This window comes from Sinocyclocheilus grahami, unplaced genomic scaffold, assembly GCF_001515645.1.
Source record: "Sinocyclocheilus grahami isolate Dianchi unplaced genomic scaffold, SAMN03320097.WGS_v1.1 scaffold33.1, whole genome shotgun sequence".
In the NCBI taxonomy this organism is placed as follows: Eukaryota; Metazoa; Chordata; class Actinopteri; order Cypriniformes; family Cyprinidae; genus Sinocyclocheilus; species Sinocyclocheilus grahami.
Window position 1 is genome coordinate 3,208,532 of NW_015505212.1, and position 15,602 is coordinate 3,224,133.

The window sequence follows — 15,602 nt, forward strand, 5'->3', positions numbered from 1 at the left end:
GCAAATGTTGAAATTTAACATGAGGCTACAGTGCTTCTTTATTTGATCTCATATTTTGTAAGAAGTGCTTTTCTCACAAAACCTGATAGCAAGCAAAATAACAAGACTCTTTCTTAGATGCTCAGTCTGTCTTTCTCAGTGCATCACAAAACTGTTGATATTTTTCACTTCTTCAAAACATTTTTTTTATAACAGTCCGCAAACAAAACGTATGTTCCAAGTGCACATGGTGTTATGATAAGTTTATATTTGATAAGTTATATGGTATAGTCACATTTCATTATTAATGTGCAGTTAACTACAATTCTAAGCATTGACTTCATCAGTTTAGCTCATGCAAGGCTTACTCACAAGACTCTTGAAGCACTAGTTTTTCTCCATTTTTCACTATACAAGGCACTTTTGCAACTGCCACAGTGACCAAAGCATCTGAATAAGTGTGCAAATTACTGGAGGTTTGGACCGTGAATAGAATTTCAATGGATTTCTTTCAATCACATATGGCATAATTGGACATACTGCCAACTTGACAAATATGTTGTATTCACAGCCTTTTACTGAGATCAATCACAAGTCTATCAGGCATTGATTTAACCCATCCATTTATAAAAGCTGAAATTCAACACATTTCCTCTGTGTTCTCTTTCATTCCACTAATACGCTCAATGATACTGACTTCTGTTCAAAACCACTTTGTCCGTTCTTTTAAAAGCCATCAAAGCCTGAAACATAAGAACGACAACAGAACTGACTCTTAACAAGGGTAAATCTGTGCAATAGCTCCTCTATGAACATAAAGCAGCCTATGTTTGGTGGTGAGATATTGAAATATATATATACTTCAGGGATAGCATGTAGGAAACAAACACACACATCAGCTGAAGTGATTTGTGTGTTGTTTATTTGGCCAATATGGTTGTCATGGCAACAGCAAAATCTCAGTGTTGACCATAGAACCATCAGAAACCAAATTCTAATTCTTTGATTTCTGGACTGGTTCTTTTTTTTCACTATTGCACAATAACCAGAAGACGATGAGTCCAAGCTTCAGTAATCTATTAATCAGTATAAACACGACTTAATCATGTAGAAAGCATGTTTTACATTTCTGCCCTTTCCTTTCAAGACAACATCACTTAAGTTAAGCTGTTTATTAATAGCTAGTGAATCACAAGGTGAGAAGGCACACTTAAATTGATAACATGAAATCTGTCACTCGTATTTGTTCTTGAAAGCTTGAGTTTTCTTTATCTAATATCCCATTTTTATGAAGCGTTTGTGCACAGCATTTCCCACTGTAAAAGGTCTTTACGTTTGGTCCATTTATTGAAAGTCAAATGTTGTTTTATTTTGGACCCCTATTGGTGGTCATTATATGGATAAAAACAGCTGAAACATTCTTTAAAAGAAAGAAAGTCATTAAGGTTTAGAGCGACTTGAGGGTGAGTAAATGATGATCGAATTCATTTTTGGGCGTGCTACCCCTTTAACATTGAGAGCGATCACCAGCGAGTTTTTAATTATGTTGACAATTTGAGCCGACATGAGTTATGGAGCAGAACTCAGATATATGCAAATGCATAGCAACATAATTGGTCCAGAATTGCATTCCATATAGATGTGTTCTGATTGGTTGTAATTGCGTTGTCTGGCATTATTTTTGCTTTCAGACAGACAAATTACTCATCTTCTACTCATGTATAGAAGATGAATGTTCAGCTCCTGACAGTCTGAGAGACTAAAAACATATGTATATCACCTCTAAATCAAATTTGAGACCACTTCAAGTCCACTGTCTTTTAAATTCTAGTCAGACACATTCAACTGTTGTCCAAAGACCGCAATGCATTTGTATTCTTCAATATTTTTCTAACCTTAAGGATAGGAGTGTATAAGGAACTCCCTGAAAGATACACAAACAGCTTAACCAAGTTAGTGCACCAGACACAAAGGAAATAATCATTGTAAATAAAAGCAGTAACATGCCCCAGAGGCATCCAGAGATGTCAGTAGATAGAATAGCAGAACTGTGTTTGCGCCAAAACTGGGATCTTCTATCCAAAACAGCCCATTTGAGGAACCTAACCTTTTCCATTAACAGCACCAGAAGTTATACATTCTTAAAAATAATGGTTCTTTATTGGCATCTATGGTTCCATGTAGAACCTTTATCAACCATTGCACAAGAGGTTCTTAAGAGTGGAAATAAGTTCTTTAGATGATTAAAATGGTTCTTTTAAGGGGCTGTTAACGCAGAACACCTTTTTCCATTCCTTTGCGCTACTTTTCCATTGTTTTTCTATGTAAACACAGGCTAGACAGATGTGTTCGACTATTGCATTCACATTTATTGTTGCGTCTCATACATGACACGGCATTCTAACATATGGCTATCGAGTTACAATAAGTTAAACTTTGAAAAAAAAAAAAACGCTCCAAAACCTTGCGTTTTTTCCCCCATTTCCACAGTTATAAAATTAAAGGTTCTTTATTGGAATTTGTGGTTCCATGAAGAATCTTTAACATCCACGGAACCTCCAATGCACACTGGTTCTTTATGGTAGAAGAAGGTTCTTCGGATTATTAAAATTGATTGTTCTTTGGGGAACCAAAAATGTTTGTTCTATGGCATTGCTGTAAACCCCATTTTTTGGAAACCTTTATTTTTGAGAGTGCACTGCCTGCATCTTGCGTTTTTCAAATCAAAAACTTGTTCTGTGTGAATGTTGACTGAAAGGTTCTTTGGGGACCCCAAAATGGTTCTCCTATGGCACTGTTACAAAAGCCCCCTTTTGTGAACTTTATTTTTAGGAATGTAGGTTGATGAGAATGTTGCTGAAGCCTCGGTTTAACCCTAAAATCTGATTGGCTGATAGGAATGTTGTTCCAAAACAACGTCCCATCACAGTCCCCGTGAACACCCGCCCATCAGGGCAAATCTTCATGTGCAAAGATTGGGGTCAGGGATCCTGTTGTACTCTCCCACATTCCAGCATTCCCAGCGCAGGGTTTAATGTATCACCAAGCTGTTGATGTGGGAAACGCTGTGGAGGAAGTAGCCATAAATGTGGGACAGAAGCGAAATGAAAGAGAGAGATGGACAGATGGGAGAATGAGAAACATTTCAATGTGCACGCCATTTGGGTTTGATTTGGGCTCTGGGGAATGAGAGTCAGCCGCCCGGGGATCGCCAGGTCTCACATTCATCATCCGCTCAGTAGGGAGTTACAACAGAGGCCGTAACATCCTGATCCTTTGGCTAAGTCGTCTTCTGATTGTCAAAGCATGCAGTTAATTTTCATACTGGTATAAAACGGCGAATGAAATCAGTGTGAAATGTGCAGCTCAGACTGTGTTTGCCCACAGCTTTCGGTCCATTGATGTTTGAGTGCCTCCAGAATCTATAGACTTGTGGATGTTTATTAGTGGAAAATGTCAGAATTAGATTGAGACTTGAACCTGGACATGCGCTGCACTCGTGACTGAAAATAAAGGAGTGTTATTCATTACTTGTTGTTTAATTGTGTCAAACCTGATAAGATCCTCTACATAATTGTTTCTGGAATTGGACAATGTATATTTTTAAGAATTTTTTTAATTAAAAAAATAACAGGCTTGCTGCTGTCGTTTATAACTTGTATGATACATGACTCTTTTGTAATGAATCAATGCACCCACATGCATACCTAAGTGCATGGATTTATGTTTTTAATTTGAGAATGTGTGTGTCTTTGTGTGTGTGTGTGTAGCATATAAGGCCAAAGCATAATTCTGATCACAAAAGGTCAGTGAGATTTATTTGCATTTATGAATTAGGGGAATTATTTCAAGAATGCTTGATTTTTTTTCTCAAACTTACTGGGAAGAAAAACCACATGCATGCTAACGAATGTATATAGACATGCTTGAATACAGGCTTTACGTCATAATTTCTGATAATAGAAGTATACAGTACTTCAGACAGGTTCATATCAAAGCTACATATACAGATACATTTAGGAGGACATCCTATTACATTTGAAAAATAGTTCATTTATAAATTAAATCAGTAACCAAGAAGATCCAAATTGCTCTTGAACATTTTTGAGGACAGTAAGTTTTTTTTTAAAGAAACAACGTAATTGTTTGTAAACAATTGCAAACAACATTGATAAGCATTACAAAAAAATCAGCATATAAGATTAGATTTCTGAAGGATCATGTGACACTGAAGACTGGAGTAATAATCCTGAAAATTCAGCTTTGCCATCACAGGAATAAATTGCATTTAAAATATTTATTTTAATATTTTTATTTTAATAATATTTCACAATATTACTGTTTTTACTGTATTTTTGATAATATCAGTGCAGCCTTGATAAGCATAAGAGACTTCTTTCAAAAACATTCAAAAGTCTTACTGACCCCAAACCCTTGAACTGTAGTGTATACATATTAAATATTTTAATATTAATATGATCTCCTTTCCAAAAAACAAAGCCACAAGCCATAAAGACAGATCGATATAATCAGACAAAACAACAGCAAAAAAACAAAAATCTAAACAAAAAAAAAGAATCTTCTAAAGCCACTGTCTTAGTACATTTGTCTCTGTATTCAGTTATGAAAATGTTTCACTCATATACACATTTGTCTCTCTTGCTAGGACTTCTGCTTTTAAACTGAGCTAATGATATTTTCTATCCCTAAACTGTTTTAGATTTTCATTAAGACATGATTTACTGAAATTTGGAATGCACAATATAGGCAAAACCTGACCCAAACATACTTTTTGGGCGGTTTTGGATGCATACATGGGAATATTTTTTTACACAGCAACATTTGTTTTGATAGTAAGGATAAGTAAGATTATATAGCAGAGATAAACTGTGGGAGAGGTCTAATTTGAGTCTGATGCTCCAGTCCATGTGATGACAAGCAGGTCAGATAAATACCTTTTTAATATTACATTTTTGGAAAATTTTAGAATTTTCTCTATTGAATTTTGATGTTCATAATGACCTGAAATGAGAAAAAGACTTCACACTGATGTTCTCACTATGCTTTAAATGTTTGCATTTAATACTTATTAAATATATTACATGGTAAGTATTCAACTATATTTAAAAAATGCCACGAATGCCATAAAATTTCAATTATGCATGCAGTTCAGTAATAAATGCCCAGTTTTATACAGAACTGAATAAAGTTTTCCTCATATTTTTACTGACACGCACACACACAGCTCAGATATGCAGAGACCAATTATTTGGTGACCATCACTGTGTGTATTTCCATAAATAATGGGATTCAGCAGTGCTGCGAAACAGGAGATGTGTTGAGGTTTGTTTACAATATGCTGCCTCTGGTTTATATGATGGAAGTTGATCCCAAGACACAGTTTAGGATTATTTACATTTACACAAACTCTCCTTCGGGTCTGTTTGTCAGTTTATTAAATGTTCTGTATATAGCCACATAACATCAATCCACAATGCTTTAATGTATCCTATGAGAATAATATTGGAGCTAGACATCGTAATGAAGACTCTATATGTTGTTGTTGTTCTGTGTGTGGGGTCTAATGTTCTGTTAATAGGCGTTTAGATCACAGCTTTACCACTGAATCCGCTTTACGGCTCTCATCACAGGCTTTACGTTCAGAGATGTTCTGAAACCAGCACTTAGCCCAGATTGCCATCTTCTTTCTTGTTTTCTCTTTACCTCTCCTTCTCTCACATACACTCTCTGAGCCCTTCACCAACTTTAAAGTGCATTGTGGGTATGAATTAGTGATCTTGTTGTGAAAAATATTGACCGTATTTTTCAAAGCTTGTGACTGTTTTTAATACTCCTGTCTTTATAATAGGGTCACTTGGTTTATTGTAGAGATGCAAGTTACTTCTTTTCAGCTTCTTTTGTTAGAGCAGGTTGCTTGTTGTTCTTGTGAGATCTGGCTATGCTGGTGGAGCTCTGTCAGGGTCCTTTAGCCTGGAGCTGCTCACTTGTTATTGCTTCCTATCTCACAGGGCAGGAACAGCAGTGCTGTGACCAGACTCTCAAGCACCACATTTCACACACATCACAACATGTAAAACATAACAGAAATTATTTCACAATATTTTAATTTCATTTCATTTTATTTAATTTTTTATTTTTTTTGTAAACATTTTAAATATTTGACTCCTTCTATGCATGTTATGATGTTATTTTTAGTCCTTTTTGGAGCTTAACAATCACCTTAAACCCACCTCTGTAAAACACAACAGAAATGTTATTTTTATTTTATTTTATTTTTTTATTTTTTTGAGGTGCAAGTTAAAGGAGCAGAAAATTAAGGATTACTCTCATTCAGATTTATTGAAGAAAAAGGAGGAAAAAATAAAAATATATATTCTCTGTGATTCTTACTACTAAAAATACTAAACTTTCAGAACAAATCAGCCAACATGGCATATTTTGCAATCTAATTAAAATCTTCTCCATGTCTCCGTGTTCCCCCTCTCACTGTGTTTAAACGTGGATGTAATTTAAGAGACTATAGACTTGTCCCCTCACCTGCAACAACACAAACCACATTAACACCAATTTGAAGCTATTGCTGTGGTTCACGTAATCAATGCAGTTATACATACCATTGCACATCGTTTAAACACCCGCACACTGGAAAATAAATTCCTATTGGAATGATAAGCTGTAAAACAAAAGCATAATTTACCTGATAGCATGCCCCTGTGGTAAATCATAAGTAGGAAAAACAAATAGAGAATTTAAAACATGCATTGCAGAACATCGTAGTACAATAAGATGCAGAAATATGAATTACCCATTAGCGATGCATTTTGCTGAGTTTAACCATCTGATTACTTCATTGCGTTATATGGGAATCGAGAGGATACTTTTACCAAGGAGAGGAGGTGACTTGGATCAAATTCTACTTAAACAGAAGGCATTTTGTGTATATAAATTGAAAACTTTGGTTCCACATTGTTTAAATGTAGACTTTGATTTGGGTTGTTTTTTATGGATGTAATCATATATTGAATCTATATTGGATTGAAACTCTTAGGTATTGTGATATTTTGTTTAGTTGATGTAGTGAGTTATTTTTCTTTACTTGCAGTTATGTAAAATGTATTTATTTATTTGTTTCATATTTATTTTTCAAACTTATGCAAGAGTTTGCTATTGTTAATTAGTTCATTATTAGATGGTGACCCAGATGTCATTACTCTCGCCTGTGCATGATTACCACCCTTATTTATGTTGTTCTCCATTATGTAAGGAATAATATCTTGACAAAGTCTCCTTGTTTGGCTGAAACGTTGGTAACAAATAAACAGCGCTTAAGGGAGTGTGCAGTTACATTTTTCTTCATTTTTTATTATTTCTAAACATTTAAAATGTGTCATATGGGCCTCTTTTATGCATTTTAAACACCCCACCCCCTCAAAAAAACCCACCTCTGTAAAACACAACAGGATTTATTTACTTATTTACCCCTAAAAACTTGATGGCAGACTTTTTAGTCCTTTTTTTTTAAATAATTTTTTTTAAATTAAGGGTTCACTTATGGCATCGAGGCACATTGTAACTGAGCATCATTTTGAGGAGTGTGGTCCTCGATGTAATCAGATGTTCCTCAGCCTACACAGAAACCCTGAAGGTAAAGTTGTTTTTACAGTTTCACATTTATGTTATGACTGCAGCTCACCAGTGAGGAAAAGCTCTCAGATCATTACATGGTGGTCTGTGGCATGAAACAAACCTCATGTCCATGGTGCCTTTTTAGGAATATGGGTGTAAGGAGAAAGACGACAAGAGATGAGAGGAGAGTTTTATTGTTTTTGCTTTCCCAAAATATTAGATTACTACCAAGAATGGGATGAGTTCTGATTAATGCAGTATTTATGTCAGGAAGAATCATGCTGTTACTGATGTTGCGTCACACTGCAACAGTTATCCTTGTTGTTATTGAAACTTTTGCGTGCAACAGAGTAATAAAAGTGACAAGGACAGATCTCTGGGATCTAAGAAGCTCTAGAGCACTTTGATCATTATGATAAATGAACCTCCCGCACTAATAAAATATTTCTCAGGCTATTTAACTTGTACCACTGAGAAAACAGCCCGTCTCTAAAATATGAAAGGAAAAGACACTCATCCCACTGTTTGAAATATGCATAAAAACATAGCTAATAGCTTCTAGTTCCATCATAGCTGACTATATACATGTCTGAGAGTGTCTCACTGTCTCAAAAAGCTTCATGTTAAGAGTTTTTTTAAGGACAGATCTGTCAGGAGAGTTTCAGAAGCAAAAATGTAACCGTGCCAGTAATCATTTCCAGACAGTATAGAGAGGTGCTGATATAAGTTCAAGTCAGAAAATCTTTTGTAGCCATTAGTAAATCCCCATGGGCTCATATGTCAATCTCTTATAAGCACATTGTGTTTATTTACATTCCATATAGTTATAATGAAGAGCACTTGTGAATGTGGGCTGCTGTTGAGGAGGGCAGCAGAAGGATATGACATCATGCACGGTAAGTGTCAGGAACTGTCCGTTTTGTTTTCTTTATGCATTCCAGAGATTGTCTTATTATTGGGAGATTAGAGGGTCGGTAATACTTGCCGTTGGAAAAAGCGTAACGGCTAACTTGGATCGTGTGAGGCAGCTCAGCCAATCATACAATGGCAGAATCAGAATCAGAAAGAGCTTTATTGCCAAGTGTGCTTACACACACACAAGGAATTTGTCTTGGTGACAGAGGCTGCCATTTAAGATTAGGTTTTATTCATTTAAAAAACAGCATGATTGGGCATACATAACACTGATACTAGTTTCTAAAAATGTAATTTATTTTTATGAAATATAGAAGCTGTAGAAAGAATACTTTAATACATTAAATCATCATCATACGCAGCAGTCACAAGTCATTACATTTCAAGTCGATTTATTGAAACATGGAAGCCATACAATATAATACAATAATTGAAATAATGTCCTTTTGTTCATTAAAATGCATTATATCTACGTAAGGCATGGTCACATAATAGTCATTACAATTCAAGTCTAATTTCAGGTAAAACCTGAAAACCAAAGAAAGAAAACATCAATATTTTTTTGACAGTACACAATATTACACAATATTCTTTTTATTAAATAGTAATGCGACACACATTTGCTAGTAATAATGCCGTAAATTAGTCCTACCTATCGCAACGTTCCCTACTCTACCTTCTCTTAAAAAATAAAAAATGTATCAAGGTAAAATACATATAGTTCCCAACAAAAGTATTATTTAGTTTAAAACATGTTGAAGATTAGCGAACAGGTTGTCGATACATGAAAAGATAAACTATTTCCTCACAAAAGCTGTTTATTCAGCGTAGTGAAGTCTCTCCTCCACTGACATCCATTAAAAATAAAAAAAAGTCTGTCTGTCTTTTGTCTCTTTTCTTTGCTTTAAATCTCATTTCATTTCCTCTCTTCTTGTCACTTCATTTTCTCTTTACTTACATTTTATTCTTACCTTGTCTCATGCGTGTTTGCCTCTCTTGATTGTCTTTTTTAACTCCTTGTTTCTTGTCTCTTCACTTCACTTTCACCTCTTCTTGTCTCATCTAGCTTCATTCCTTTAAGCTCTCTTCTTCTCATCTCATGTCATCTCATCTCTACCCATCTCAGCTCATCTTATCCTTGCACTTTAAGTCTCTTCTGTCTCCATCCCAAAAGTAAGAGTCCTCATCTAGGTCTCGTTCTTCAGGAGTCTCATTTCACAGACAGACACAGTTGCAGACAGCACTCTATCTATCCTGTCACGAGCTCTGACATGTGACTGATTCTTCACCTGTCGTTTCCACAGTCATTTATGTGTGTGTCATAGACACTGTGTGACACTTTTCTTTATCTGACAGGCCTGTCCTCACACATCCAATGTATCGAGATCACTCCAATGCAAACAGCTCCTTATCTCTAACCCTGAAGCCAGGGTCACACACATAAAAATATCCACACAAACACATGTCCTGTACTGTAATCTAAAGCATGAATACAATATAGCAGTGCACATAGGCTATATATAGATTAGCGTGACCTACAAAAATATATGAGGCTCTGAGCTCTATAATAATATTGACACAAACAGGAAGTCAGTCAGCTGGTTGATAATGAAGCCCCTCATCACTTACTGAATCTGACATTCTCCACAGCTTCTTCCCTCTTTCTCTTTCTCGGCATGTGTTCAAATAACACTTGCTGAATATCCTTTGATGAAAAATATGTCCGTTCTCAAATATGTGCAGCACACGACGGAACGCCCTAAATGAGGGCTTTCAAAAGCCTCCAAGTAGCGGCCCTGAAATTCTTCTGTCAACGATAAGACGACATGTAATTTGTGTGTGTGTTTGCGAAACGGAGAGGAAAGCAGAGAGATACTGATAGCAGGTGCTTGCTTGACAGTGCATAATTAATTTCGTTTTGATCTTATGGGTTTGAGCATTAAAGCCCATCCACTGTTTTGTTTGTTAGCCGTGGTTGATGCACCATGTGAGAGCTAGCGATAAGGCAGACATTTCACATGCAAATAAGACTGTTTTCAGTTCATTTTTTAAAACTTTGCATCAACTTCTCTAAAATACCTGCCAAAGACATTCAACAAACCCTCAATAGGCAGCATTTTAGGTGCGCTCAAAACTTAGACATCGTATCTATCCTTCTAAGATGTTTGTTTGGACAAATTCTGAGGAAGCATCATATTATTTATGTAGAACACAATACAAGAATGCATTGGGATTTAGCTCAGTGAATAACTTATGTGAAATCACTGTGCTCAACCAATACTAGGGTGCGTATAGATCAATAAAAATCATAATCACTTTAAATGAAAAATGCAGCAGATTTGTAGATTTTGTTTTTATTATACAAAAAGCACATATGTGACCCTGGAGCACAAGTCGCTGGGGTATATTTGTAGCAATAGCCAACAATACATTTTATGGGTCAAAATCATCGATTTTTCTTTTATGCCAAAAATCATTAGGATATTAAGTAAAGTTCATGTTCCATGAAGATATTTTGCAAATTTCCTACCATAAATATATCAAACCTTAATTTTTGATTAGTAATATGCTTTGCTAAGGACTTAATTTGGACAAATTTGGACATGTAGCTGTGCTCATGTATTTTAGCACTAAACCAACAACCTTAACCACAGCCCTCAACTTTATCCCTGTTTTCAACTTTAATTTCCTGTTGAGCCTCTCTTTCGTGAAAGATTATGTAAAAATCTTTTAAGTAAGGTTTATTTTCTCACCTTTATACGATGTTTCGCCTTCCTACTGAATGATCAGTAGAAGGAGAAAAGACTGAAATGAAAATATACATTTTCAGTCAATACTGATACTGTTTATGCTATTGTTTCTTTCATTGATCTAATTATCTGTTTGTAATAGTAATATTGAATTACATTTTATCCCCTTTTGCTTTATCAACAGTTATCAGACTTGAATGTCCTGAATGACTGAATGTCTAAAGTTGATGCTCTAAATGTCCTCGTCGTGACGAACAATCACCAGACTCATCTATGTGGGTGACCTTCCTTTTTCCACATTCATTTAATGCAATTATTTAATAGTTTGTTTATTTATTTCAGTGGGTTCATTTGAGTGCAAGGTGTTTTCATCATGCTGAAAAAATGTCCTGGCACCCTCTGCTGGTAAATGACAAAGAGCACTTTCAGTGCACTTTGTGAACTTCATTATATTTCTTTTTCATTTTGCCTCATGCAATGTGTCTTATGTAATTCATTAAGCATTCCTGTGACATCTGTCGCCAATACCTTGACACAGTGACGAGAACAGCGATACAGAGTGGCCCCTTCCTGCTGAGCTACATGGGATTTCTTGGCCCCCGAGAAAGAGACTGAAGACTGCAGGCTTTAATTGTAGTCAACCCACTAGGAAAGGGGATATTGTTAATGAGGTTACACAGCTGGAAATGGGTGAATTTTGCCTCATGCAATGTGTCTTATGTAATTCATTAAGCATTCCTGTGACATCTGTCGCCAATACCTTGACACAGTGACGAGAACAGCGTCATACAGAGTGGCCCCTTCCTGCTGAGCTACATGGGATTTCTTGGCCCCCGAGAAAGAGACTGAAGACTGCAGGCTTTAATTGTAGTCAACCCACTAGGAAAGGGGATATTGTTAATGAGGTTACACAGCTGGAAATGGGTGAAAGAGGGGATATGGAGCGACTGCCAGTCAGGGCTGAAGGTATTAATCTGACCTTTACAGAACTGTTCTGTAGGGCAGCCTAACACAACTTTCACAGAGGTCAAAGGATGACAGACAGAGAGCCGTGATTGGCAGCTCAATGCAGGGCTGCTGCTTTAGACTCCTACTGTGTGTTTAATAACTACAGGAAATATCAGATCCAGTGTTTGATCGACCTGAATTGCCTTTACAGTCATCAGTCATCTGTATGAAGAGAGAAAGATGTTAGAAAAGGCCAGAATTTCATGAGGACAAAATAAGAAAAAAGTGTGTGTGTGTGTGTGTGTGTGTGCGTGTATATGTGGTTCAGGTATACCCTATACGTTATGATAATATAAAGATAATATCCAAAATGATTGTCCTTGTAGGGACAGTTTTTGGTCCCCATGAGGAAACAAGCTTATAAATCGTACATAATGAAGTTGTTTGAAAATCTAAAACTGCATAAAGTTTCCTGTGAGTGGTAGTTTTAGGTGTAATGTTAAGGTTAGGGGATAAAAACTACAGTTTGTAGAGTACTAAAACCATTACGCCTATGGAATGAATCCACAAAAAATGCGTGTATACACACACACACACAATATATATATATATATATATATATATAATACAGTTTGTAGAGTACTAAAACCATTACGCCTATGGAATGAATCCACAAAAAATGCGTGTATACACACACACACACAATATATATATATATATATATATTTATATATTCATTAGGAGTTTTTTATTTTATTTATTTTTTTATCACTTATTCAGCAAGGATACATTAAACTGATAAAAAATTACAGATCGTGATCCACTGTTGACTAGTAATAGTTGATAAATGTTTTGCTTTGCCATTGCTAAAATAATAACATTTTAAAGTAAATTAAAATAGGAAAGTTATTTTAAATATAATAATAATAGTATATAGTATGTAGTAATAATATTTAGTAATAAATAATAATATATAGTAATATCATTTCACAAAATTGCTGTTTTTACTGCATTTTTGATCAAATAAACGTAGCCTCGGTGAGCATAAAAGTCTTCTTTTTAAGGACATTTTTAAAAATCCTACCAAGCCCAAACTTTTGAACATTTATGTGTACATACATAAATAAAAAATTAATTATATAGATAGATAGATAGATAGATAGATAGATAGGTGTGTGTGTGTGTGTGTGTGTGTGTGTGTGTGTGTGTGTGCGTGCGTGTGTGTACCACACACACAGTAGGTATAGAAAAGAATCACCCCCTTTAAAATAATCACATTTTGTTGCTTGCCTGAAATGAAGATGGTCACAGATTTTACTTTATCCAGCTGTATTTACTGCAACTTATAACATCCAAGTGAAAGATATAACACCAACATGCCAGAAGAAAAAAAAAAAAAACAGATTCAGAGTTGGAAAAAGGATCACCCCCTTGTGTCAGTATTTTGTTGTATGTATGTATGTATATAGATTTTTTTTGTTACCAGATATACAGTGGGTACGGAAAGTATTCAGACCCCCTTAAATTTTTCACTCTTTGTTATATTGCAGCCATTTGCTAAAATCATTTAAGTTATTTTTTTTCCTCATTAATGTACACACAGCACCCCATATTGACAGAAAAACACAGAATTGTTGTTTTTTAATACAATAATTATATTAAAATGAACAAAATTTTACTCTATTAATTAAATTATACAAGACATGTCTTGGCCATATTCCCAAAATTTAAAGGAAAAAAAAGACTATTGTACAATAATTTTGTGATTTTTTTCCTGCACTATTTTAATGACAGTTACTATAAGCAAGTTTATTTATTTATGAGTTTATGTATTTTTTCTTACTCTGAATTTATTATCATAAATGTTTGTTATCATGTAATGCTGTAAAGAAAACCATCCTGTCAAGACACATTTTAAAAATGAAAATAATAAAGTCAGCACAAATCAGTACCACAAATAGTACCATGATGTATAAATATTTTAAAAATATATTAATATTTCTGATATTTAGATAAATTATTCTGTTAAACTTTATTGTTTCCATTTCTAAAATTAGTATTCAATAAATAAATAAATAATGTACTTACAGTAATTGTCATCAAAAAACAAACAAACAAACAAATATATTTTGTCAAAAAGCAATCATTTTCAATTTGGAGTGAAATACAACCTTAAATATGACCTTATTTTACCATGTAGACCAATGATTATACATTAGTGTGTTTGTGTGTGTGTGTGTGTGTGTACTGGTTTATATATCTTTGTGGGGACTTAAACCTGACTACACACCAGAGCATGTGAGCGGAGCGGAGCGTGAGCGGAGGGAAAACGTAGCGGAGCGTCACACCGCTCCGCTTCGCTCACATGCTCTGCTACACACAGACTCATGGGGACTCGTGTCATGTTGGGGACCTAAATTGTGGTCCCCACGGGTACAAAAGATTATAAATCATACACAATGAAGTTTTTTGAAAATCTAAAAATGCAGAAAGTTTCCTGTGAGGGGTAGGTTTAGGGGTAGGGTTGGTGTAGGGCAATAGAATATACGGTCTGTACAGTAGAAAAACCATTAAGCCTATGGAGAGTCCCCACAAGGATAGCTGACCAGACATGTGTGTGTGTGAGTGTATGATGATAAAACTTTTTTTTTAAGCGAAGTATTCCTTTAACTCACTCGCCCCTCTGTAGACACCCTCTGTGAACTGACATGAGATCAGTGTCACAGAATTTGTTCCACCTACTGATTTTGTATTCTCTGTCTCCCCCTGCTGACTCTGTGCAATGCTGTCGCGTGTGAGGGTGAATTAGTGACCCATAAAGCGCCTCCTACACCATTCAACCACTTATGTCTAAGTGAGGAATGGGGGAGTCATTGAGAAGCCTTTTCATTGTAATGTATTACTCTGTTCTGTAGTTGCACAGTTGCATCAGCAGAAGTCAGACTGGCGCTTTCTGCAGATTCTGTAGGCTACTGGGTGCTTCCGTTCATATCAAAGGTTAAATTCAAACTAGTGTAAACCTGGCATCATGCATTTGCACTGAATAATACATTTGGACAGTGTGCGAATAGCTCATTGACTTTCAGAGATTCGACTTTAAAATATTTACCTTTGTTTTTAGGCGCAATCGGTTGAGGGTCGTCGTTTGGTGCATCTAGCGTCCTTAGCGAAGTGTTACCACTTGAATACGTTTGAAAAAAACTATATTTTATTTATATTTTTGTGAGGCATAAATTTATAATGCGGGGTTTGCTGACAGTACTTATTTGTTATTGACGAAGCAACTGAATTATATATATATATATATATATATATATATATATATATATATATATATATATATATATATATATATATATATAT

General features: G+C 35.2%; 1 protein-coding gene across 1 annotated transcript in view; it reads left to right on the forward strand.

Annotated features, from left to right (window-relative positions):
- Positions 1-7,575: 7,575 nt before the first annotated feature.
- Positions 7,576-15,602, forward strand: part of srgap1b (SLIT-ROBO Rho GTPase activating protein 1b) — a 45,208-nt gene continuing 37,181 nt past the window's right edge. Inside the window, exon 1 of the mRNA XM_016266298.1 lies at positions 7,576-7,645. Within this exon, the coding sequence (XP_016121784.1) occupies positions 7,615-7,645 (31 nt within the window). The 5' untranslated portion in view covers positions 7,576-7,614. The remainder of the gene's footprint in view (positions 7,646-15,602) is intronic.